At 36.6% G+C, this 25,299-nt stretch overlaps 2 protein-coding genes across 2 annotated transcripts; one reads left to right on the top strand and one right to left on the bottom strand.

The window, feature by feature from the left end:
* The first annotated feature begins 21 nt into the window (after positions 1 to 21).
* Positions 22 to 3,222, top strand: actmap (actin maturation protease). Its single transcript, XM_084124155.1, has 7 exons — positions 22 to 407; positions 490 to 660; positions 741 to 809; positions 1,434 to 1,558; positions 1,690 to 1,819; positions 2,413 to 2,483; positions 2,570 to 3,222. The coding sequence occupies exons 2-7, from the start codon at positions 491 to 493 to the stop codon at positions 2,899 to 2,901; spliced, it is 897 nt and encodes a 298-aa protein (XP_083980281.1). The 5' UTR covers positions 22 to 407; position 490; the 3' UTR covers positions 2,902 to 3,222.
* A 1,292-nt stretch (positions 3,223 to 4,514) lies between these two features.
* Positions 4,515 to 21,366, bottom strand: itpkcb (inositol-trisphosphate 3-kinase Cb). The gene is made up of 7 exons (XM_084123976.1): positions 20,418 to 21,366; positions 9,674 to 9,773; positions 9,351 to 9,564; positions 8,976 to 9,180; positions 8,610 to 8,711; positions 6,766 to 6,837; positions 4,515 to 6,643 (listed from the first exon to the last, which is right to left on the bottom strand). Exons 1-7 carry the CDS (start codon positions 21,330 to 21,332, stop codon positions 6,422 to 6,424), a joined length of 1,830 nt encoding a protein of 609 aa, XP_083980102.1. The 5' UTR covers positions 21,333 to 21,366; the 3' UTR covers positions 4,515 to 6,421.
* Between the last annotated feature and the right edge of the window lie 3,933 nt (positions 21,367 to 25,299).

Raw genomic sequence — 25,299 nt, 5'->3', positions numbered from 1 at the left:
TTTTGGAGCGGGCGAGCCATTCTATAAACGGATTGGTTCGTTGATCGTGTTACGCTGCTTTCTGCTCGGGTGTCACGCCGTCGAATTTAATCTATAACATGCAGCTTCTACTATTGATTTTGTAATCATTTTGATTTGTTTAAGTAAAAATATATCGTCTTTTTTTAATCAATCGGGATATTTTGTATTTTGATTGTATTTTTGTATTCACGACCATGGCCGTATATGACCTTATTTGGTATTCCCTAAGTAGAGAACACTACCCAGTTCACAGCAGATAGTGAAATAACTTCTTGGACGCTGATGTGGATTCGTGTAATTTTGCGAATGCTTATATAACGTTACTTACCACGTGCACTCGCTGCAACATTGTTTTGATGTCGGATTATTGGAAACAACATTGTAACGTATGTCTGTAACACCATACTCTCACGATACTCTCATATACTGTCATTTGTTTTTCATTTACTAACTCTAATGTTTCAGCAGCATGTCAGTGGAGAATGTTTCCTCTCCTCCTCCTCCTCCTCCTCCTCCTCCATCACTGGCTCCCTCAGTGTCCAGCAAGAAGAAGCTTTACCAGGCTTTATCAGAGGGAAGGGCCCCTGTAGAGGGGGACCATGAAGAGGCCAGGATTATTATAGGACAGAGAGAAAGCAGGTGAGCACAAATCACAGTTACACACTCTCAGAAAACCTTTTCCGTACAGTCATGATTTCATCGCAGCATTTCTCATGAAGTTTTAGGAAGGATCTGCAATGGTTGCTGTTCAATAAGTATGTGCCTTCACTCATTCAAGATGGTCCACAGTAAGTTTCCATAAAAATACCTGTTAGTCAAAGTGATATGGATTTTTTGATGGTCGATGATGCCGATATCTTAAAAAGCAGGGTGGCTGAAAGCTAAATATGGTTAAATATTATTGTTCAAAATATTTATTTACTAAATTAAAAATTAATCATTCTTAAAGCGATAGTTCACCCAAAAATGAAAATTCTGTCATTAATTACTATCCCTCATGTCGTTCCAGCCCGTAAGACTTTCGTTCATCTTCGCGACACAAATAAAGATCTTTGTAATGAAATCTGAGAGCTTTCTGTCCCTCCATTGACCGCTACGCAACTACTTTAAAGCCCCAGAAAGGTAGTAAAGACATCATTAAAGTAATCCATGTGGATTGCACAAATAAAGAAATTGTTAAAAACATGAATTAAAAAAAAAAAGGGCACTCAATAATATGGCAAATCTGTACACACTGGGAATAATTTTAGTTAATTTTACATACAGTACACAGTGAAAATCACATGACCACTTGTACCAAACGTATCATCCGATGTCGATATTTTAAAAAAGCCAAGTATCGACCACTAAAACTCCAGCCATTCCCTGTGTGTCTGCGAGTCTGTGCTCTGCTAGATGAGATGTGGTTTCAGATGTGGTCTCGTGGCCTTATGGATGGCGGCTCATCTACTTCATCCTCCAGAGACGCTGGCCATGGACACACTGGTCCAAACCGCAAAACACAACGCCTACACTGAACAAGGAGAGATGTTTTCTGGTACTAACAGCTGCTTTTAAATCTAACTGTACATGTAGTAAAGTAATGTTGCGGGTTGTTCTGCTGAGCATTAACTGTAAAGCTATAATTTGTTATAATGCTATTTTTATTTTTTTTCTATTTCGAATTAGCCAGTGACATGGCCAAGCTGGCGGAGGAAGTGTGTGGGTGCAGAGTTCAGAGGTTATCAGGAGGCATGATGGGAGAAAACACCGCTGTCGTTCTCAAACACCTCGCTGGCGGACAGCCTGTTCTTATACCGTATCTTTACTGCTTTATATGCTTGATTGTTTTAGTTATCTGTTTTGTGAAATCATTTTTGTTATTTTATTTTATTACCTTTTTTATCACTGTTTTCTGAAATAATTTGTATTTTATTTTAATTATCACTAGGTTATTTTTTAGTTTGAACACTTTTCTGAAGTTATTTAATTATTTTAATTGAGTTTTTTGTTTTGCTCACTGTTTTCTGATATTTTTTATTTTATTCATCAATATATTTTGTTGTTGTTGATCACAGTTTTCAGAAATTATTTTATTTTACCACTAGGCCAAGTTTTTTGTTTTGCTCACTGTTTTCTGATATAATTCTGTTCTATTTAGTTTAATTTCATCACTAGCACATTTTTTTTGTTTGATCACAGTTTTCTGAAATATAGTTTTTACATTTTTATTTCCTTTTGCCACTAACAGCCACATCTCTGACACTGTTGTTTACTAGTTTTAGGATCCTCTAAAATGCCAACTATGTATGCAAGTGCTAGCATAATCAAATACAATGACACAAAGACACTGCTTGATGAGTCACACACACATAAATAGACTGTACTCTCTCCCTGACTGCTCTGGCACAGATATGATGAGGATTTTAATCATGAACCCTGTCTACGCAACGGCCACAAAGCCCACTGGGCTGTCGTCTCAGGTGAGACTAAATAATCAAGACAATTAACAAACTCAGCAAGTTAGTTGAAGTCACAGAATAACACTTCAATAAATTTTTTTTTCCAGGTATATTACTAGGCTTAAGACAGGGGTGTGTGGACAGCAAACACTTCTCTCCTGACGTCACACTTCCCTGGCTACACCTCTCTCAGAACGAGGCCTCTGTCTCTTGGCCGATGGATGGCACTGAAGAGGTGTATGTTCTGGCGAAGCAGGGGAAGAGTCTCCGTTACCAGCTGTGGAAGTTTGAGTTGCTTACACAGAGCAACAGCCAGCTCAAGGAAATGGACCCTCAGAGAGCCAGCGATGGGACGCGTTACGTGGTTCCTCTTGGAGGCGTTCAGGACGGTCTGGCGGGACAAGTGCTTCTGCTTCACACAAACACACAGATGAGCTGATCAAAAACACCAAAGACTTGTCTTCACTGGATCAGCTGTAGCTGGAGTTGGAGTTGGTTGCACACCTGTGTTTTCAGTCTTCATCCACTAGGTGTCCTTATAGATTAAATGTTTGTAAAGCTGCTAAACTGAAGTTACTTTATGCAAAACTATAAAACTGATGCAGAATAATGTAATTATATTACATGCTCATGGCTGTGTGATATAATTTGACACACACATAATCTGCACACTTTATGAATGATGAGTGATCCTGGTAAAAAGTGTCACTCCTCCTCAGGAATCGTAAGATTTCACAATAAAGATCTTTTTTTCAATACACTTATTTGTCGTTTGTTTTAAAGAAGTCATGCTATTTTTAATAGTTCATTTTTTAGATTATAGGTTGTAATAGCATAGGTTAACATGCTTTAATATAGATGTAAAAATTCACATACTGTACATTATTGCAGCTCCTCTTTTCCCAGTCTATCTGAAACGCGCTGATTTCTACAAAGCCCCTCCTTCTCAGAAGCTCAGAGTGCTCTGATTGGCCAGTTTACCCAAGTGCGTTGTGATTAGCCAATCATCTCCAGCGTGTATCGGAAATGTAACGCCCTTTCCCTTAACCGTGAGCTTCACCTTCCAAGACTTCTGATTCGGATTCTGAATACATTTTACAAGCTGCAGATGCTTTTAAAGACTAATCTGTCATTTAATTTTGTGGTTAAGATGCTTCCCTTTTCTAATTGTGGTGTCTGCTAGCGCAACACTTTGTTTGTGCAACGATTCTGTCGGTTTTGACAGCTGTATTTGTGAGGTAATCCTCTTGACCAATCTGAACATTCGGTTCCGTTCAACACAAACTGAGCTGAGGATGCGAGTCATATTCAGATGTCATTTACTGACGACTGACGACCATCAGTAATAGGACAACGTGTTTATCAGAACGCTTTAGTCATATGTTGAGCAACTCGAGGAAGAGCTGTTCTGAACAGGAAATTATGACAGGAAAACATCATTCGGCAGGAATAGAACATTTATATTAAAACAGTGAGCAGTATCCTTGTAATCTAAATAACTTCCTCTTGACTCAGGAATGTTTTATTCAACATTCTTTTATTTAAGATTTTTTAATGTTCTGGAAGGTGTCTTTATCAAATAAATGGCAAGGCTGCATTTATACAGTAAAACAATGTGAAATATTATTACAATTTAAATGCATTGTTTTAATGTATTTCGAAATGTAATTTTCATCATTATTACTCCAGTCTTCAGTGTCACATGATCCTTCAGAAATCATTCTAATATGATTTGCAGCTCAAGAAACATTTATGATTATTATCAATGTCCAAAACAAGTTGTGCTTCTTATTTTTGTGGAAACTATGATCATTTTTTCCAGAAAAATGATTCTTTGATTAATTGAAAGCTCAAAATAACAGCATTTTTTTAAATTAGTACTCTTTGTAACAATGTTTTGACTGTCATTTTAGATCAATTTAATGTATCCTTGCTGAATAAAAGTTATTTCTTTAAAAACAAAAACAAAAAACATACTCAGCCCAGTCCATAATATAGAGTATTGATGATCTTAAGTAATGGTGAATCAGAAAGTGAACAGGAGAAATAAAGTGTATTAAACAATAATGGTTCCAGTTTATTGTATTGGCTTTCAAGACAACAATGATTGAAGGAGATGCGAGTACAAATGCTCCGCATGTCCCTATTGCAATTAAACTGCCGTCTCAAACTATTAAATGGGCTGAGACGACTCAAAAAGGCAGCGCACCATCCAGTTCTCTTTCCAATTTAAAACATACACCCTGTATGGAAGTAGGAAACCAATTTCAACACATTGAACAATACATAATACTTTACATAATCTGTAAACAAGGCAGTGGATCTCCAGAGGAACGTGGTGTGAGATGGGGAAATACTGACAGAAGGAATGCTGACAGACCGTGTGCAGGCCCGTTCAGGGTGGAAAATACAATCTCTGAAGCTATAAGATACACACACACACACACGCACACACACAGTGGTAGAACATCCCGTTCTGTAAACTAACACCATCCAGGTGAGGTAATCACTTTAACACCATGTTTGTGATCTTGAAGAGGATATTATCTGACTATGTTTAGCAAACATGAAGTGATGATGGAAAAAGTTTGGTGTGTCTTTTTTCTTTTTCTTCTTTTTAAGTTGACCACAGCACCTAATTTGAGAACTAATGATGACATCAGTGGCCATAACTGGTATAATCTGATTATGCGCAGCAAAATAAAGTTTCCACCACAGTTTGCAAGATCACCCATCTCAGAATGACAATCTGTCAGATTTGATATGCATGCAAGCAAAGTGTCATGAACACGATGAAGCTGAACTTTCAGTGATGTGGAAAGAGCTGAAGGTCGGAGGTCATTCTGGTGTGGGTACCAGTAAAAAAAAGCTCCAAAAATAATCTATTTGTATTTAAAGAAAACTAAAATCAGGTTAATGGCTGTTGGGGCAGATAAAATAGGTTGACTTTTCAAACCTCTTTTTGGCTAACCTAGAAACGAAACTATATGATTAACAGGTCAGCCTTAAAACCGAATGAACCAAGATCAATGCAAACAGATCAAACTATTCCATCAACATGTGTATATAAATATATATTATACTTGTTAGCTTGCTATGCATCTTTGTAACTGTGGCTATTTTTAAGAAACACTGCATACTAATTCTGATCAGTAAAGAAGAAGAAGAAGAAACACAATCTTGGTGTTGGCGATGAGGGCGGTTAGTTGAGTGCAAAAATGTTTGTGACAAACTCTACAACTTTACCTCTGACAGAGCCAATCTGGTAATGGTTTTGAACTAATTAAAGTTCTACTGAACTGTTTAAAAGGTTAAATCATGGAAATATCATACACCATTAAGATTAGACGACCACAGGGTGGAAAAAAAAGATGCCATCTGAATCACTTTTCAGAAATAAACGAGGTACTAGTTAGATTATGGAAATAAAATCAAAGAAAAAAACTCAATTATTCAAAAAAAATAAGTAAAATAAAAATTAAATAAGCACTATTTACATAACTGAAACCCCAAAGAGAAATTTACAAGGAAAAAAAAACATAAACCAAAGCACATTCTAGTGTAATAGTGTTATCATCAGACCTGTAGGTAAAAAACGAGGAAAAAAAGACAAGTGAACTTTAAAGAATAATCATGGTTTGTGCACCCTGATAGTTTCTTCTTATCGGTTGCTCCTCACTGTCTGTTTGCTTTCAGTGTCAGTGTATCTTGACTGTTGTGGAGCTTCTGTGTATTTGCAGGACCACATGACCAAAAAAGGAATGAGGAACGTGAGCTTGTGGAGCACCGAGTCAACAAAATCAGCTTGAGTTTTTCCACTCGTGCTTTGTTGGCTTTCAGTCACTCCCTCAGCACAAGAGCACTCTTCTCAGGACTGATATCCTGCGGTGAGCCTCCAATTATCCATCAGCGTGTTCCTACACGTGATCCTTCGGGCTGAACCATGTTGGGTGCATCCATCAGGGTGAGGCAGGGGTTGAGTCCTGCAACATGTCACCAAAGATCTGAATGAGGTTGTCCAGACCCCACAGGTACCCGTCCTCCCGGTTTCCTTCGGCCCAGGGCGTTCGGTGGTCCAGGGTTTGGGGTGGTGGCAGTGGGATGGTCTTACCAAAGTCAATCATCCAGACTCGGGCCAGGCCTGAAGCGTCGTGCACGAACAGCAAAGAACTCCCAACCACCTGTAGAGAAACAGGGTAAAAGTTCACGCTTATGAGTCATGATTTGTTTTGTTCCAGAGAAGACAATGATTTGGCCCAGGCAGGAAAGGATTTCACAACATGTAAAGAACAGAATTCCTCACCTCGTGCGTCCTGAAAAACCGTGACGTCTCTAGAGCACTGCGCAGTTCCTCCAGTCTCTGCAGATAACTCCTCTGAAGAAACAGAACACACACAACTCTAATTATACATTACCACATCTCCGGGATTCTCATTGGTTAATACAGCCTTTCAGCTGTGCAAAAATACACAACATAGCAATATTGCAGGAAATATTTTAGATTAACGGTGCAGTAAGCGACTGCTGTTGAAAGTGGATCAGACCGAGCAGTTTGATCAGCCAATCAGCAATAGGGGGCGTGTCCACTGATGATGGGGGAGGAGAGAGAGAGTGAGCAAGAGGGAGATTTGAAGAAAGACTGTAGACAGAGAGATGGCTGAGAGACATTACAAAAGAGAAAAGCTCAGAGGAATATCACTGGTTATGGCCAGGCAAGACCTTTAGGACCCGCATTAATATTAGAAAAGCTTTCCAGAAATCACTTACTGCACCTTTAACTTGAATAGTATAAATAAAAAATAATAATAAAAAAATAATTATACATATATGTTACAGTCTGAAACACCTATGGCTGAATTTATTGATTATCCTTTATTTTAAGTTGTCTTTGTTACAGTTTAAGTACTGAGTAATATAAATTTACTACATGTACTTACTATTGGGTTAGGATTAATGTTTGGTTTAGAGTTAGTTGCATGCAATTATACATAATTTACTGTTATTACCATTGCAAGTGCATGTGTAACAGACACTTGCACTATTTTATTGTCCTGTTACGCATGTACATACTAACTATTTAATACTAACTGTTTTTTAATAACTGGGTAATAGTAACTGGGTAATAGTAACTGGGTAATAACTAGGTAATAACCCGGTAATAACCCTAGTTATTAAATTACTAGTTATTACCCTAGTTATAATATTGACACTGTAAAATAATGCTACCAATTTATTAATGTCAGACAGCTTCATAACTGCAAACATATAAATTAACAAAACTGGAGACATCTGAATGATCATTCTACTCCCATTTATTCCCACTCTTGTTAAACAAAAGTGAATAACATTTTGTAATTTCCATCTACTTATTTTTGTTATATATATATATATATATATATATATATATATATATATATATATATATATATATATATATATATATGTTTTGTACGGTTACATTCAAATATGGATGCAAGTTATGAAAATAACATCCATAACTTATGAAACATTATTTGAAAAAACAATAATATTAATAATATTGAAGCAATAAATAGTAGTTCCTATATTTGTCCAGTGGAAAGATATTTTAAATGGAAAATATATATTTTATTTATTAATACAGTAACATAGTTGTTATTAAATATTTGGTTACACTTTATTTTAAGGTGTCATTGTTACAGTGTAATTATATATTTAAATACTGAGTAATATTAATTAACTACATGTACTTATTATAGGGCTTGGATAGGATTAGGGTTTGGTTGAGGGTTAGTTGCATGTAATTATGCAGAATTTACTGTTAATACTATTGTAAGTACATGTACCATATGTAACAAGGACACTGTAGTTGACTAAAATAATAATGTAGCAGGGGCTTTTGTCATTTAGAAAAGCCTTTGTTATTGTCAGAACAGCCCTTCACAGAAATTCATCAGAAACCAACGAGGAAGGAAGCAACATTACAGATTAAATGGGTTCTTTTTTTTTCTTTTTTTTGCTGTTTTTTTGCTGTCTTCTTTTGCATTTTCACAAATGTAATACTAAAATAAATCAGAAAAGCCATTGGCTAAAGCTAATGAAAAAAACCCTCCAGTGCTAAAGTTAAAACAGTTAAAACAGTGCAACCTTTCCACTGAAACAACATACCAATAACTGTGTGTTTCCATCCACAAAGTCCACCAAGGCCTTCGTCACCTGCTCCTTATGTTTGGTTTTTTTAAAGCTGGTGTTGCATGTGCCATCTGCTTTCTAAAATGAAACACAAGGTTAATGAAAAGCTGAATTTTCAGCATCATCACTCCAGTCTTCAGTGTCACATGATCCTTCAGAAATCATTCTAATATGCTGACTTGCTGCTCAAGAAACATTTCTTATTATTATCAATGTTGAAAACAGTGCTGCTTAATATTTTTGAGGAAACATTATACATTTTTTTCAGGATTCAGAATGAACAAAGCTCATCCTGAGTGACTAGATCAAGTAACATCTCTATTTCATCAGCCAAGCTCCCACCTTGATGCCCTCTATGCGGAAGCCGAGCGTGGCGGTTGAGCTCAGCGTCTCCCTCCACTGCATGTATCGAGGTTTGAGAACGGCCTGCTGGGCTCTCTCCTCGGGACTGGGCGCTCCCGGGTCCACAGCCACCATTTTCTCATACATGTCCTTCCTGAGACGAGGACGCTCACGGGCCTTTACCAGTTCCTCCTCCAGGTATGTCCTGTGGTAAAAGAAATCAAGCCAATCACAACCCTCGTTCATTTATGACGTCAGTCTCACCGAGCCATCTAGTTTGTTTGGTTAGGACTGGTTTGGAGTTTAAGCTTATTTGTATAATCTCATTAATCCTGAACTGATCTTTATTCTTTTCCCTAAGTTTCTCCTTCTCACCTGGTTCCCATCTTGCAGTCCATGATTGAAGGGGAGTCAAAGTCGGTCAGCAGATCATCCATCAGGTTGTAATCCTGGTCATTCTGCTGCACGACACCATAATAACCAGGTACAAATGGCCGGAGGTTGTCATTCATCAGCTTCTCGAGACACTGATGTTCACATTCACAATACTTCTTCAACAGTTTCCCGTACTCGCCTGCCTGGAAACTTCCTACACACAAAGAGGCAAAAACAGTGTTCATTTCATCAGTCCAACATGATGGGTCAGATGCATTTATCTCCTCCATTCATCCAGCAATGAAATGAGAATGAGTTTTCACCTGCATGGCCTGCGAGCTGAATCCAAGGATATCGTTTCTTAAAGGAAACCACAAATGGAGAGCAATGCACCATGGTCTTCAACTTCCTCCACGATTTAGCCTGAAATCAAAGATCGCATATGCTCAGATCATATAAATTTATACAGTGAAGACTATGCAGTGTTGTTTTACATTTGATTGTTTTCTGTTGATAAAGACTGTTCTGTTTTTTTAATAAATTTTATTTTAAAAGGAATGCTATATTTGTTAAACTCTAAGCTGTTCCTAATTACCTCTAATGCCTGGTTCAGATTGCACAATTTTAGGCCGATTTTGGCATGAAAGCCTGACGTTTGATGTACGGTTTCGATCTTTTCATCTCGTATAGTGTGTCATAGTGGACCACAACCGACGCCGCGTCTGCGATGCTTCACGACATCACGATAAAAAGACTAGCATGTTTAATTTTTTTATTTAAAAAAAAAGACAGTTTTATTAAACCTGAGTGAGTGTGTGTGTGTGTGTGTGTGTGTGTGTGTGTGTGTGTGTGTGTGTGTGTGTGTGTGTGTGTGTGTGTGTGCGAGTGAATGTGAGCTTGAGTGAATGTGTGTGTTTGTGTGAGGGGGTGTCAGTGTGAGCGAGTGAGTTTTAGCGAGTGAGTGTGTGCGACACAAGATTTTAGGAGTCAAAATCGCGTAATCTGACACAGTGACTATCATATATAAGGCATAAGAGAGCGAATGGAATATGCTGAACTTGTTTGCCAATAAATAAATAGTTCTTCATTTTTTTTATACTTAAAAAATACATTGTTGTTAAGAATAGAATTATTTATTTTGGTAATCGGTATCAATGATCGTATAAACCAATCCTGCTTCCAGTGATCGTAAACCGGCCCCAAAAACCCGAACACCCTTAATTTTGAGTTTCTGTAAAAACACTGACACCTTTCTTCTCAGGCATGGGAACTAAAGGTCCAGAGGGACGAGTTTATCAGCAACACAAGGTCAACACGGCAGCCGTGACGCACACGCTCTGCAGATTACAGGTTATTGATTATAAAGCTCTGATCGATGAGGAATGTGTGAGTGTGGGAAATGACATAACTCAGCTGTGTGTGCTAGGATGCCTTTTCAACTTTCACATTCACAATCACTGACAGATTCCTATCATAATACCTTAGATGTTTTTCCTCTTTATCTTTCTTTTTTTTTTTTTTACTTGCTTTGTCAGGAATACGGAAAAAAACAATAATCCCTGCCCGGAACAAACAGTTTCCAGAATAACCTGTTTTTAGGACATGACCTACTTAATAGTATGACACCACATTGAAAATATAGCACTTTTTTTCTCATTTAAACCTGAAAATGTTTTGGTTTTGGATTATAATAATAATAATGTTATTATATTATATAATACCGAATTATGTAACGACAGCAACAAATTTTTGTAGTTAAAAATTATTTTTAGATGCTTCACTTAAGGTCTCACTTTCAAGTCTCTTTCTCTTTTCTTTATTCCCCAGTACAATTCATACATTCATTCCCTTCTTCCAAACCATCCCCCTCTTTCAACATGTGCTCTGTAGAGTCGACAGCTCGCTCTCCACACTTAGATGTAATTCAGTCTGTCCTCTCTGTTCCTGACCCCCTTTGACGACACTATAGCCAACAGGGGACAGACGACACCTCATAAAAGACCTCTGTCTTCCCTCCTGTCCTCCTGCCTGGTTACACACACACTCCTTCAAACCTCGGGAGAGACGGATGACATTTCATTTCACTTTTCACCATGTTCCCAAAACAGTTCTGCATATATTTAGACACAAACATTTTCCACCTGAAATCCATCAAACATCAAATCCACCATTGTTAAACGATGACAACATTATGTTTAATGCTTTAATGCTTGCAATTGTAATTGCAACACATACTGATTCACGACTGCTGCTCGTTGTAAAATATGAACTGCTGTCACAATGAGATCCACTCATCATGGGTCAAAGGTCACTACCACCCTGGACAAACAGAGCCGCTGTATCTTCATGTCTGACTTATCTCAAGGACTTAAACACACACACACGGTTTATTACTCCGGGCTCATTTGTCAGGTTACTGCTGCTTTAACGTAACTTTTGATCAACCTAAAGCATCCGTTACTGAATAATTATTATTTTATTTTATTTTTTATTCTGAACCCAAACTTTTGACATGTAGTGTATCTCTCGCAGAAAAGAAAGAAATGCATAAAAATAAAACAGTTTCACTATTTGAAAAAGAATGGTTTAGGTCCTCAAATCCTTAATGATATTGATATGAATTCATGACATTTGTAAAAAAATAAATAAAATAAAAAATAAAAAAATAAAAACAATTATATATATATATATATATATATATATATATATATATATATATATATATATATATATATATATATATATATATATATATATATATATATATATATATATATATATATATATATATATATATATATATATGATTATTTTTATATACATGATGTGTTTCATGGTGTTTTATATATATATATATATATATATATATATATATATATATATATATATATATATATATATATATATAAAATATATATATATATATATATATATATATATATATATATATATATATATATATATATATATATATATATATATAACCATGAAACACATAATGTGTTCAAGAACTAAGGAAAATATATGGTTACTATTTACTTTCCTTGAAAATAATGTAAAAGATTCAAAACATGAATCGAACATGAACACAAATCAACAAAGAATGGCACTATTATTCCTTTCCTTTAACATGGACACTCTTATTCGTCATTGTCCCTTTTCCCAAATCAACACAACAGTGTGAGGTGTGAGTGTGTGAGAATGTCTCTTACCTGGCAAGCAAGACAGCAGACAGTCACTAATTTATGGGTAAAAACAAGCATGCACTAACACACATTTAAAACACACACAAGCGTGCAGAGACCCACGACTCCCGCACTGCCCTGCAACCACACACGCATCCGGGAAACAGACTGAGCCGCCCCACACACACACACACACACATCATGTGCATGGAACACTGATACACTCTGTCTGTCTCTCTCTCTCTATGTTAATTCTAGGTCTCTTGCTCACATGGACTTCTGCTCAACTGTCTTTCTCGCCGTCTCTCTAAACATATCAGTCCAGTGTCTCACTCATCAGTCGATGCGTTCTCCTTCTCATATGTCCCCCTGCAGACTCTTATCTCACTCTCTGATCCTAATCCATCATCTTTCACTAGCTCTCATAGAGCGTAAACACACTCCTCCTGCCTCATTCACTCCCTTCTTGCTAAACACTGACAAGCTTATAATGAAATGTGTAAAAGAACATGTAAACAATCTCATGATAGTTCTCATTCTATCATGAGATTGTTTACATGTTCTTTTACACATTTCATTATAAGCTTGTCAGTAATATTGTAATGCGGTTGGGTGTTCTGACTTAAAGGCAACCAGTCATATTAATAGAGAGCTCAAATGTACATTTGTTTTATACCATGTTTATTTCAATCGCCGAGAACGATTCATAACTCTTCCCTTGCCAGCCTTTAAAATATAGTTTGCCCTATTTTTGATAATTTTCACAACATTTTCATAGCTCTGCTTTTAAACAAACATAAAACCCAAAATGTTTTATTCTAGCTTCATGCATTCTTTTTTTATCAACACTTGTGGGTAAGTTTAATTAAAAAAAGCAACATTTTCAGCAAAAAGCTGAGAAAATAGTGTTTTTGTCCAAGATTACGTCTGGATTGGATTCAGAACGATGATCAAAACACAGATGGAGTCGATCGAGTCCATCAACACACTCAAAGCTTCACAGTCCTGTCGACATTTCATTCAGTAACATTAGGCAGATTTGATTTATATGCGGTTAAATGTTAATGATCATGTTATTTTAAATGTGCATCTGATTACATATGCTATCACTTCTTGTTTCTGCTTCTTTTTCACCTGTGTTTTGATCTGGAGATTCTGAACTCTTTTTTAGATGATGTGTAACAGCGCCCCCTACTGTGTAACAGGGAAAACACGGAAAGCCGGAAATGTCCGTCAATGGCGAGGAAAGAGTTAATAGTTATGGTTGTAGTTTCAGTTTACAATAACAACTCAAGGGAACTAGGGCTGGGTATCGATTCAGATGTTCCCATTTGATACGATTTCGATTCTTGATACGATTTTCGATTTCGATTCTCGATTCCATTTTCGATTTCGATTCGACTCAATGAATATAGATTTAATTTAAATCCTATATTTATAAAAAAGAACAGTGAACATAAGTTTACAAGTGGTTAATTAATAAAAAGAAATTAAGAACTCTTAAACTTCTTTTATTTTAGGTACACGTGGGTACATTAAAACAGAACCCAACTCTACATTTCAAATGCATTCAATGAATAGACAGGATTTTGATGCAAGATGAAAAATTGATGCTGAAAATTGGACAAGTCAGAACAGTCGCATGCCTTGATCAAACAGGATCAGGTTATTTTATGTTTAAGATAAAACACATCAAATCTCACAGCATTAGCTGTAACATGGAGACTGCAAGCCTATGAACAGTGGAGGAAAACTAATACTGGCTTTTGGGTGATAGATAAATAAATATGGAAAAAATCGATTCGTGGCCTTTGAGAATCACATTTTAAAAAACGATTAATCAAAAAATCTTTTTTTTTTGCCCAGCCCTAAAGGGAACGGATATAAACGTCCTGCTGCATGCCTGACATCTGTCAATCACATGTTAAAACAAAGGTTTTAAAGGTTAAATGCAGCTTTAAAAGAAAATTCCCATCTGACTTCATGGATCTTCTCCGTGTTCTCCTGACATGAAGATGCAATAATGCAAATAATGTAAAAGACATTAAATAAATCAGTTTAATAGTACTTACGAAATGACTTATTTTTAGTAAGCAAGTAATAATGATTAAAATCAAATCATAATGACAGCAAACGCCACTAATGTAATAAATGTGCTGTTCTGGTCTGTTTGTGTTTGAACACGCTGTAAAAACCCCACCCACCCCATCACCACCTCCTCCGTCTCTGCAGAGATCCATTTTCCACTTCTCTCTTTCTCTCTCTCTCTCTCTCTCTCTCTCTGATGCTCCTAAAGCATTACAAGCATAATAGAGGTAAACCTGTCCAACAGCTTCACAGAAAGCAAAAGAGCCAGAGAGACAAATGTCGTACATTCTTCCTGTAAACTGTTTTCAAGTTGTATGGAGTGCTTGTCTTTGTCTGAGAAGTGGTTAAGCAAGCTTATGAACGGTTTACGTCATCACAAGCTGAGATGCAAGATACATTCAGCATAACAAAAAAGTAATTCTCACACACACACACACAGCATCATGATCAGTGAAGTGAGGCGCGACACAGATTAAGAAAGAGATGAAGAAACAGAAGTGTGAAGCAACACCATATATGGATTCATGGTTACTTAGCGACAAAGGAACCGCCCACAACTGAGTTTTCCATGACAGTGTGAGCGATGGTTAACGATGGCATCAGAACGTGTGTGTGTGTGTGTGTGTGTGTGTGTGCACAGGCCTGTGGATGTCAGCAGCTGTGATGCAACACACTCAATTTAGGCTCATTCATTCAAAGACAACACAAAAATTTGAATATGCAGCTTGCATGACGCTAATGTACAGCAAACGCAAAGGAAAAAGACTAGTATAGCATACTAAAACCATGACAGGGTGATGAGGAACTTTTGGGGCTTATTATCAATATTTTGTTGCCCTTTATTTGATTGACTTGTTTAATTGTGTGAGAAGATATGAAGAGTTCAAAAATGCAAGGATGCATTAAATTGAGCAAAAGTGACAGAAAATGTATTTTACATTGTTACAAGAATTTACGGTCACACTTTAGATTAAAGTCCAATTCTCACCCTTAACTAACTATTAACTATGACTTTTGCTGCAATAAAATCCTAATTACTGCTTATCATTAGTAAGGTAGTTGTTACGTTTAGGTAAAGGATTAAGGGATGTAGAATATGGTCATGCTTTAATATGTGCTTTATAATTATAATATTTTTTAGGTCACACTTTAGTTTATGGTCCAATTCTCACTATTAACTAACTATTAACAACGACTTTTGCCTTAATACACTCCTAATTAGTGCTTATCAATAGTTAGTAAGGTAGTTGTTAAGTTGTTAAAGGATGTAGAATGTGGTCATGCAGAATAAGGCTTTAATATGTGCTTTATAAGTACTAATAAACAGCTAATATGCATGCTAATAAGTGGCTAGTTAATAGTGAGCAGAAGAGCCTAAACTAGTGTTACTGAAATTTCTATTTAAAATGTTGTTCTTTTGAACTTCGTAACATCAAAGAATCCAGAAAAACATGCATCATGTTTTCAACACTGATAATAATCAGAAATGTTTCTTGAGCATCAAATCATCATATCAGAATGATTTCTGAAGGATCATGTGACACTGAAGACTGGAGTAATGATGCTGAAAATTCAGCTTTGATCACAGGAATAAATTATTATTTTTTTTACAAATATATTATCATAGTTATTTTAAACTGTAATAATATTTCTTAATATTACTGTATTTTATTGCATTTGATTCATTTGATCAAACAAATGCAGCCTTGGTGAGAATCAAGAGACTTTCAAAAACACTACAAAATATCAAGCGTAGTGTAAGATGTACGCATGAAGAAATCCGGGAAAACAATCAGTGCAGGAAAGATTATGAGGAGCCAGTGAGGAACTTCCTGACTGATTCATCCTGATTCACGGATCAGCCAGACATGAACAAGACTAGCTGTGATTATTTGGATAATGGGAGATTGAGTGGGAAACTGAAGATTAGCAAAGAAACGCCCACATGTGCAAGTAATGCATAATATCAGTTCTGTTTTTGCTGACACCGGTCATAGTGTTTTTCAGACACAGTAGACTCACATCAGGGTGAAAGTCACTGCAAGACCCTTATTTTATTCAAACTGACTCAAAGCGCATTCAAAGTAGGACAGATTTGATCAGAATGTTCCTGGAAATCAAGCCCATGACCTTGGTGTTGCTCGCGTCATGCTTTAGCATTGAGGTTCAGTAACAGACAAGGTTTTTATGTCCAGCCTCAGTGCACTGAACGCTCGGTCAGTCTGTGGAATGAGAGTTTCGGTTCAGATTAAGGTAAACACACGTCTAATCAGAGATATGAAGTCACTCAAAGCTTCAGCAAGTCAACGCCACCCAGTTTCAGACGGATTATCCATCCTGAGCAAAACTGACTGAGCACACATTGTCTAACCAAGATTGAAGCGTCAGACACCAAGACACATGGGATTCGGGGGATTTTTTCCCAGCTGGAGTCTCTGGTGTCATTACAATGAGTCTCACTCCTCCATTAGTCACATTAAATCAATCAGTGACCTTTGGAAATAATGTCACAATTCTATTTTTTGTTTGTTTCCAGAAAGAGAGTTTCTATTCTTCATCTTCAGAGTTTCGCTCATACTTTAAAAAAACATCCCCGTTTGCATTAGGTTTATCTTACTCACTTTTGTCTCTTAACACCTAAAAGGCAAATATACAGTGTAGTTACCAACTTTCCACAGAAATAAAATCATCCCTCCCATGGGTTTCACCAGTCAACTGTTCCAAGAGCCAACAAATATATCAGAAACAGGAGACTGAAACCGAAAACGTTTGCCAGACCAGAAATTATTTGTCAGAGAGAATGAAACTACTATATTTCAGTAACCTTTTCTAAAAGCCAGACAATTTACATATAACAGGCTAATGTCAAAGTACCTTAGAGACACCACTTTCACAGAACAAAAGCTGGAGATGTACAGATAATGAGATTAAAAATAGCTGTAATTTCTAATAGAAAGTATCACTGTGACTCAGTGTTTAAGCATCCTTATAATCTTCATTCTTACATGCCAACTGAAGCTATACTGTAGATCACCAACAACTCAAACACAACAAAGTTATCAACATAACGCTGAGAAGCTCCTTACTGGCAAGCATAAACTCCTAATCTATGCGTTTAAAGGAATAGCAGTAGATAAGCAGCACAATACGTCTGCTGCAGGGCTTGACAATAAATTTGGTAATAAAGTTTTTGTGCACAGACACTTATCAAGAGTCATTCTCTAACCTTTGAGACATACCCTCGTGAAAAAAATAGGCTACACTCATGTAATTATGCGTCCAAAAAGTGTTCAGTTTGCAAGTATATTATCTCAAAGTAGGCTATATTATTTCCATAATACTATTATTACGGAAATTAAATACTTTGAGATTATATACTTGCAAACTGAACACTTTTTGGACACTTAATTACATGATATTTGCAATTAAATAAACATATTGTAGATTACATTTATATTAAATTCAGTTAGTTGAACTTAATTGTTTTTTTTGTTGTTGTTTTTTTACATAAGTAGGACACATCTTTATATTTTAGTAGTTTTTTGTGACGACTCCAATTTTTGTCTGATTCTCACCAAAATTGTCGCTTTAAATTATCACTGAACAGATTTAATTAGAGCTTTTATTCACATATAAACATTCAACAACGCAGATATCAAATGTGGTAAACAGAAGCTCAAGAATGCTTACTTGATGTGTGAGAACCAATGAGGTTCATTCTTGTGTTACGCAGCACGTTTGAGCATCAGCAAGAACCAATGAGGTTCATTCTCGTGTTACGCATCACGTTTGAGCTTCAGCAAGAACCAATGAGGTTCATTCTCGTGTTACGCATCACGTTTGAGCTTCAGCAAGAACCAATGAGGTTCATTCTCGTGTTACGCATCACGTTTGAGCTTCAGCAAGAGCCAATGAGGTTCATTCTTGTGTTACGCATCACGTTTGAGCTTCAGCAAGAACCAATGAGGTTCAATCTTGTGTTACGCATCACGTTTGAGCTTCAGCAAGAGCCAATGAGGTTCATTCTTGTGTTACGCATCACGTTTGAGCTTCAGCAAGAGCCAATGTGGTTCAATCTTGTGTTACGCATCACGTTTGAGCTTCAGCAAGAGCCAATGAGGTTCAATCTTGTGTTACGCATCACGTTTGAGCTTCAGCAAGAGCCAATGAGGTTCATTCTTGTGTTACGCAGCACGTTTGAGCTTCAGCAAGAGCCAATGAGGTTCAATCTTGTGTTACGCATCACGTTTGAGCTTCAGCAAGAGCCAATGAGGTTCATTCTTGTGTTACGCAGCACGTTTGAGCTTCAGCAAGAGCCAGTGAGGTTCAATCTTGTGTTACGCATCACGTTTGAGCTTCAGCAAGAGCCAGTGAGGTTCAATCTTGTGTTACGCATCACGTTTGAGCTTCAGCAAGAGCCAGTGAGGTTCAATCTTGTGTTACGCATCACGTTTGAGCTTCAGCAAGAGCCAATGAGGTTCAATCTTGTGTTACGCATCACGTTTGAGCTTCAGCAAGAGCCAATGAGGTTCAATCTTGTGTTACGCATCACGTTTGAGCTTCAGCAAGAGCCAATGAGGTTTGTTTTCGCTCGTCAAGCAGGCTCGGTTGAGCTTCTGTCTATGTTTATCTTCTGATCTGGGTACCGAGTTCGATACTTTTTAGGTACCGACCGAATTGCCTCGATACTATCGAGTATCAAAAAATTACTTGTTGTTCGGTACCAGATTTCGATACCTAAGGGAAACTCGTCAACGTCAGTGAGCCAATAAGCACTAAAAACAATAGTTTATACAGTTACGCCCAGAGACGTGGCTCACGTGAAGTGTGTAAGCGTCCCAACCCCTTAAAGATGTGGAAAAGTCAATCAAAAGTGTGGCTACATTTCTCCAGGCTCGATGCCAACAGCGCGCGATGCAGTATTTGCGGTAAAATAATTGCTGCAAAGACCAATACCATGACAAATATGATGAAGCACTTGACACGGAGTAAACATGAGCAGAAAGTTGCTCCATCTTCGACTGGTAAATGAAGAGATACCTTGTTGATCACTCTGACAGTGTTTATATTGCAATAATGACCTACTGAATCATGTGACACTGAATTAATGATTTTGAAAATTCAGTTTTGACATCACAGGAATAAATTACATTTTGAAATATATTCAAATAAAATAACAGATTTTAAATTGTAATACTATTTCACAATATTACAAGTTTTAATGTATTTTTGATCAAACAAATTCAGCTTTGGTGAGCATGAGCTCTTTATAAAAAAATGTTTGTTCCTTTGTGCTTTTTTTTGTTCCTTTGTGCAAGAGCATGAGTCAAACTGAAAAAATAAAACCAAAGTTTTTCTGAGGTAATGTGTTATGTAATCTTGTTAAAATGGATTTCATAAAATTGGTAACGAAAAAAGTATCGTTCAGGAACCGGTATCGAAATCAAGGTATCGGTATCGGTATCGAAATTTATTGAATGATACCCAGCCCCAAAATTGAATCTGTTTATCGTATAAAGCGATCAAGTCTCTTCAGAAACTGTGAACTAAACAGCTCAATTCATTTTTACGATCACTTTATGAGCTTTTTGACATGTCAAAGTGGTAGTTGCGTAGCTGTCAATGGAGGGACAGAAATCGCTCAGATTTTATTAAAAAAATATCTTGTGTTTTAAAGAAATGAAAGTCTAATGGGTTTGAAACAACATGAGTGTAATGTCAATTTTAATTTTAGGGTGAACTATCCCTTTAATAAAGACTAAAAACATTTAAATTGGTAAAACTGGACACTTACCCCTGCCAGTTCATCAGGACTGCCGAACATACTGGGGGACAGACTGGTGGGCTCGATGTCACTGCCTGTGAAGTCATCCTCAGACTCCTCAAACGACGAGGCAGAGGATAATCCAGCAGAAGAGGAGCTGGAGAGTTTTCTGTGGAAGAGAGAGGGCGCAGGGGAGCCTCCACACCCGCTGTCCGAGCAGGGCGAGTCCTCGTCGGGGTGCAGGTCAAGTGAAAACCCGCCCATGCTCAGCGTCAAATCAGTGATGCGCGGACTGTCCTCACCAGGACCCAGATCATCATGGGTGACTATTAGTTTGGGAATAATCCTAGGGAACGGGTTTAAGGCTTGTTGCTCCCCTTCTTCACTCCTCCGATCGGAAACGGAGGGTTTCAACGTACTTTTAGTCATTTTGTGTTTAGCTAACGGAGACGAACAGCTGAAGTCTACAAGAAAGTCTGGGGTGTTCAGGCACTGAGTCACATTTTCCTCCGAAACTCTGCCTGGAGTCACGGCACCTCCTGACATTCTTTCCATGTCCCACAGCGAGACGCAACACTCATGGTTCTCCTCCACCCGTCCTCCTTTCTGTCCGCCTTGGGAATCCGAAACTTGAATCTCGAAGTCCGTCTCGCGACTCAGAAGAAGCAAGTTTTCGGGCGCATGTTGATTACCGGAAGAACTTGCGTTTAAAAACAGCTTTTTCGGCTCACGAACGCTTACATCCAGAGAAGTCTTCCCCTCTTTATAGTCGTACCGCCAGCACTTCTGAACAGTCGGCAGCTCTTTGGTTTTCATCGGACTCTCGTCTAACCAGTCACCGGTGTGCGGCGAACAATAAACTCCTCGCACGCGCGCTCGTGTGGAGCTCGCGGGCGCTGCGCTGTTGCTTGAGTATGAAGATTTACTGAATGTTGATTGGCCCATCCTGCACACCGTACCGAGCACTCACACAGACCTTTAAATGCCACGCCCACTACTTGGCTCTGGCCAAGGTCTTTAACCCTGTAAAGCCTGACATATGAAATAATAGTCAGAAATATCTTCTTTTTTATTTTTTATTTTAAATGGAACAGTTATTGTATATTAATACAAAATATAAGCATATTTGATACGTCAAGCTTTTATGACCCATATCATATCATATTAGAAAAAATGGAGCTCACACTCCAGGATTAAAAACACCTGTTTTATTCAGAGGCCCAAACTGAGCAAAATATGCAATTTGGTGCAGATGTTGTTATTTGTATGGCCAAAAGTTAACAATTTTGATAGCTTAATGTAAATTAATGATATTTTTTTATAACAGTATATGAGTTGTCACTCAATACCTGCTAATAATAGCCTATATGTCTTAGTTAAGCCTACATGATATTTAAATGTTTTGTTTTATGATCAAAGCTCTGTGGTTTAATTGTGGGGGACAAAACATATAATGCAATGCAATACAGTGATGTTTGAGAAATAAATACAAACTTGACTGTTCCTCAAGTCTGTTGTATCTAACATGATATTTAAAGATTGCATGGATAATCAAGTAAAGCAAGTTTGGGGCACCATTGACTTCCATAGTATTTTTTCCTATCATGGAAGTCAATGATGCCCCACAACTGTTTGGTTACGAACATTCGTCAAAATATCTTTTTAATTGTGTTCAGCAGAAGAAATACATTTATACAGGCTTGGAACAACTTGAGGGTGAGTAAATAATGACAGAAGTTTTATTTTTGGGCTGAACTATCCCTTTAAATAATATAATGTATAAAATATTATCCAGTAAGATTTATAAAAATATATATAAATATATTTAAGAAATAAATAAAAAATGTCAATAATTACAAGGCGGACAAAATATCTCAAATAGTCTATCACATCGTGTCTATCAAGCTTACCTAACCACAAAAGAATAATATACTTTTACAAATCACACATTTCATTGATCATTGCAAGCATGCTGTAATTAAACAAACAAAGTTATAAAGTTTAATATGTGACTTATAAGTGATCCCAACACTTACCAGAAGAGCTCTTCTTCAATAAAAATGCCATATAAATCATAGAGGGGGAATGTTTAACTAACTTGGTCATTTGATTCAACTAGATTATGACTTTGTGTTACATATAGTTTACATTTGTGTATCGACATCGTCCAATGCATCTGGATTGTCTCCCTCCAGTGTTTAAAGAGGGAAAATACATGTCTAAAGCTTGAGCAAATCCTCATAGCATTTTATGTGTTTTTTTCCCTCACAGAAGAAAGAAGGTCAAAAATTGGATGTAAACGACATGTGGGTGAGTTAATAATGACATAATTTTGATTTTTGGCTGAACTATCTAAATAGCATTAGTAAAAACTACATTACACTGCAACCTAAGATATTCTTGTTTGCTCAGCTTTCCAACAATCCGTGTTACAGTGAGTCTAATGACTCGACACACTATATGACCACAGGACACAACACAAGACAAGACCACATTCACCACAGTCCCCTGGTTATATGCAGTATTAACCACAAAAGAGCAAGAATAATTGTTGCATTAATAAAGAAATTAAGTGTATACATGAATTTAACGTTACAAAAATTAAATCAAAATTAAATCAAATGGAATGAAAATCGCATTGTACCCATGCGAAGAGTTATGTAAGACTGATACATACACACACACACACACACACACACGGATGTATTATTGTGGCACAAGTTTCCTGCGACACAGGAAGTGTGATCTTAAATGACAACAGCTCTTGCTTTAGTTTTAAGGCTGCATGACAGACCACAATGTCGACGAGCCATTCTGCATTTCTTTGTCTGATGCTTAGAGAACTAAACATGAATATCAATAATTTCTGCTCTGATAAGCATTGTGATTATTTACCCTCATCTTTACCATTTCTGGAATTAGCCAATGAGTAGCTCTACATCTAATTAAATGTTCCAATTTTGGAGTTTTAAACACATTTATACAATGACGCATTAAATTGAAATGAATTAAAGTGACGGTCACATAAATATTTTTTTTAAACATTGTATACGTTAATAATGCATCCACAAAGATATTAAGCAACACATCTGTTTTTAAATTGTTAGAATAAGAAGAAATGTTTCTTAAGCAGCAAAGGATTTCTGAAGGATCATGTGACACTGTAGACTGGAGTAATGATGCTGAAAATTCAGCTTTGATCACAGGAATAAATTACATTTTAAAACATATTCACATTGAAAACATTGTTCTAATAAAATGTTCTACATAAAAATCATGACTGTTTTAACAGTTTAATGTTACAGGACAATCTATTAAACACTAAATTTGCATCTTACATCTTCATTAATATCAGACACTCCTTTGCATGATTTGCTGGAGAAACACGTTCTGATGTTTTACAGTTTCGTATGATCATTAGTAATGAGTCATGAAACACACCCTTCTCAACAACCTTTGATTTACACAGGAAAGAACTGCACTGAATCATATTGAAGATTATGAACATTTCTGAGCTTTAGTGAGATCAGACGTTCCTATAGGAGAAGAGAGAGAGAGAGAATGAAGCGGTGTCTGATGGTCTGAGGCCTGTTTCACTCCTCATTGTCCCGAGAGTGTCAGAATGAGAAACTAGTTACACATTAATCACATAGGCAACGTTTTGTGTGATGATTACGGAAACAAAACTAATGTGGAAATTCTCACAGGTGACGATAGTGCGGATGACACTTAGATGATTAAGAGGTGTTTTAGGATTAAATATGCACAATTACTAGTATCCCAAGTTGCTCAACAAATAGAAATGACTAATGGAGGATGATTGTCATACAAATGTGACATGAAACTATTAAATGCATGGTGAAACTGATCCGTCTCTGTTCAATCAACATTATTATTATTTTGTTTTATTATTATATGACAGTATTACCCTTTGTATGTCATTATTACTTATTATAATATAATTTAATATCATATTTGTCAAATTTTGAGTTTGTTTATTCATGTTTAGAGTTTGTTTTTCTGTTCATTTCCTGTCTAAGTTTGATTAATTAGTTGTTCTTCACCTGTTTGTCTCCATGGTAACTGATTTGATTAGAGTATTCTGTTCAGAAGTGTTAATTATCTCGTCAGCTCCTTTGTTTGCTCTTGTATATAAGCCCTCTGTTCTCACTTAGTTTCTTATCACTGTTAAACCTCAGGTTGTGTGTGGTTGTTTCCTTCGAGTAAATCTCCTGTTAATTGTTTTATTATCAGATTAAAGATCTGTTTGTGCACCTCCTGAGTCCTGCATTTCTTCTATAGCGACCCCTGACAATATTATATTAAATGTAATATATAATAATTATTTATTATGATAATATGGTTTTAAGTTGAATATTATATTTAATGTTGTATTTTTTGTCATAAATGCTAATTATATAATAAAGTTATGATAAAGCAAATAAATTGATCTTGATCTTAAATCTATTTGTTGAAATGTTATAGGAAGCGTGCATGTTATATATTCAATAAAATAAGAATATATGTGTGAATGTAATGTAATTCTGTTATAATGTATTCCTGTTATTGATAACACAGATTTTCAAATTTAGATAATATTAGTATTAATTTATAATATGATTTTATGAAAATTAAGCAACTGTTTGTTTCGTCTTTGGGGTGTTTATAGCTTTATATTCAGATGTGCTGTAGAATCTCCTTCAATTTCCAGGATGTTAAACTGACAGAAGAATTCAAACTGGAGGGAATTCACACAAATGCTCATTCATGAACACCTTCAGTTCACTTCCACAGCGAAAGCAGATCTGAAAATGAACGTGTGGAGGTCAGTACGAGCACTAAAGCACTAAAGCATCTGAAAAGTAGAACCAGGAGCAAAACTGAAAAAGAGATTCTGAAATAACGTTGTTCC

The sequence above is a fragment of the Abramis brama genome (assembly GCF_963993115.1).
Source record: "Abramis brama genome assembly, chromosome: 9".
Lineage (NCBI taxonomy): Eukaryota > Metazoa > Chordata > Actinopteri > Cypriniformes > Leuciscidae > Abramis > Abramis brama.
Note: the sequence above shows the minus strand (reverse complement) of the source record. Positions and strands in the feature narration are given on the sequence as shown.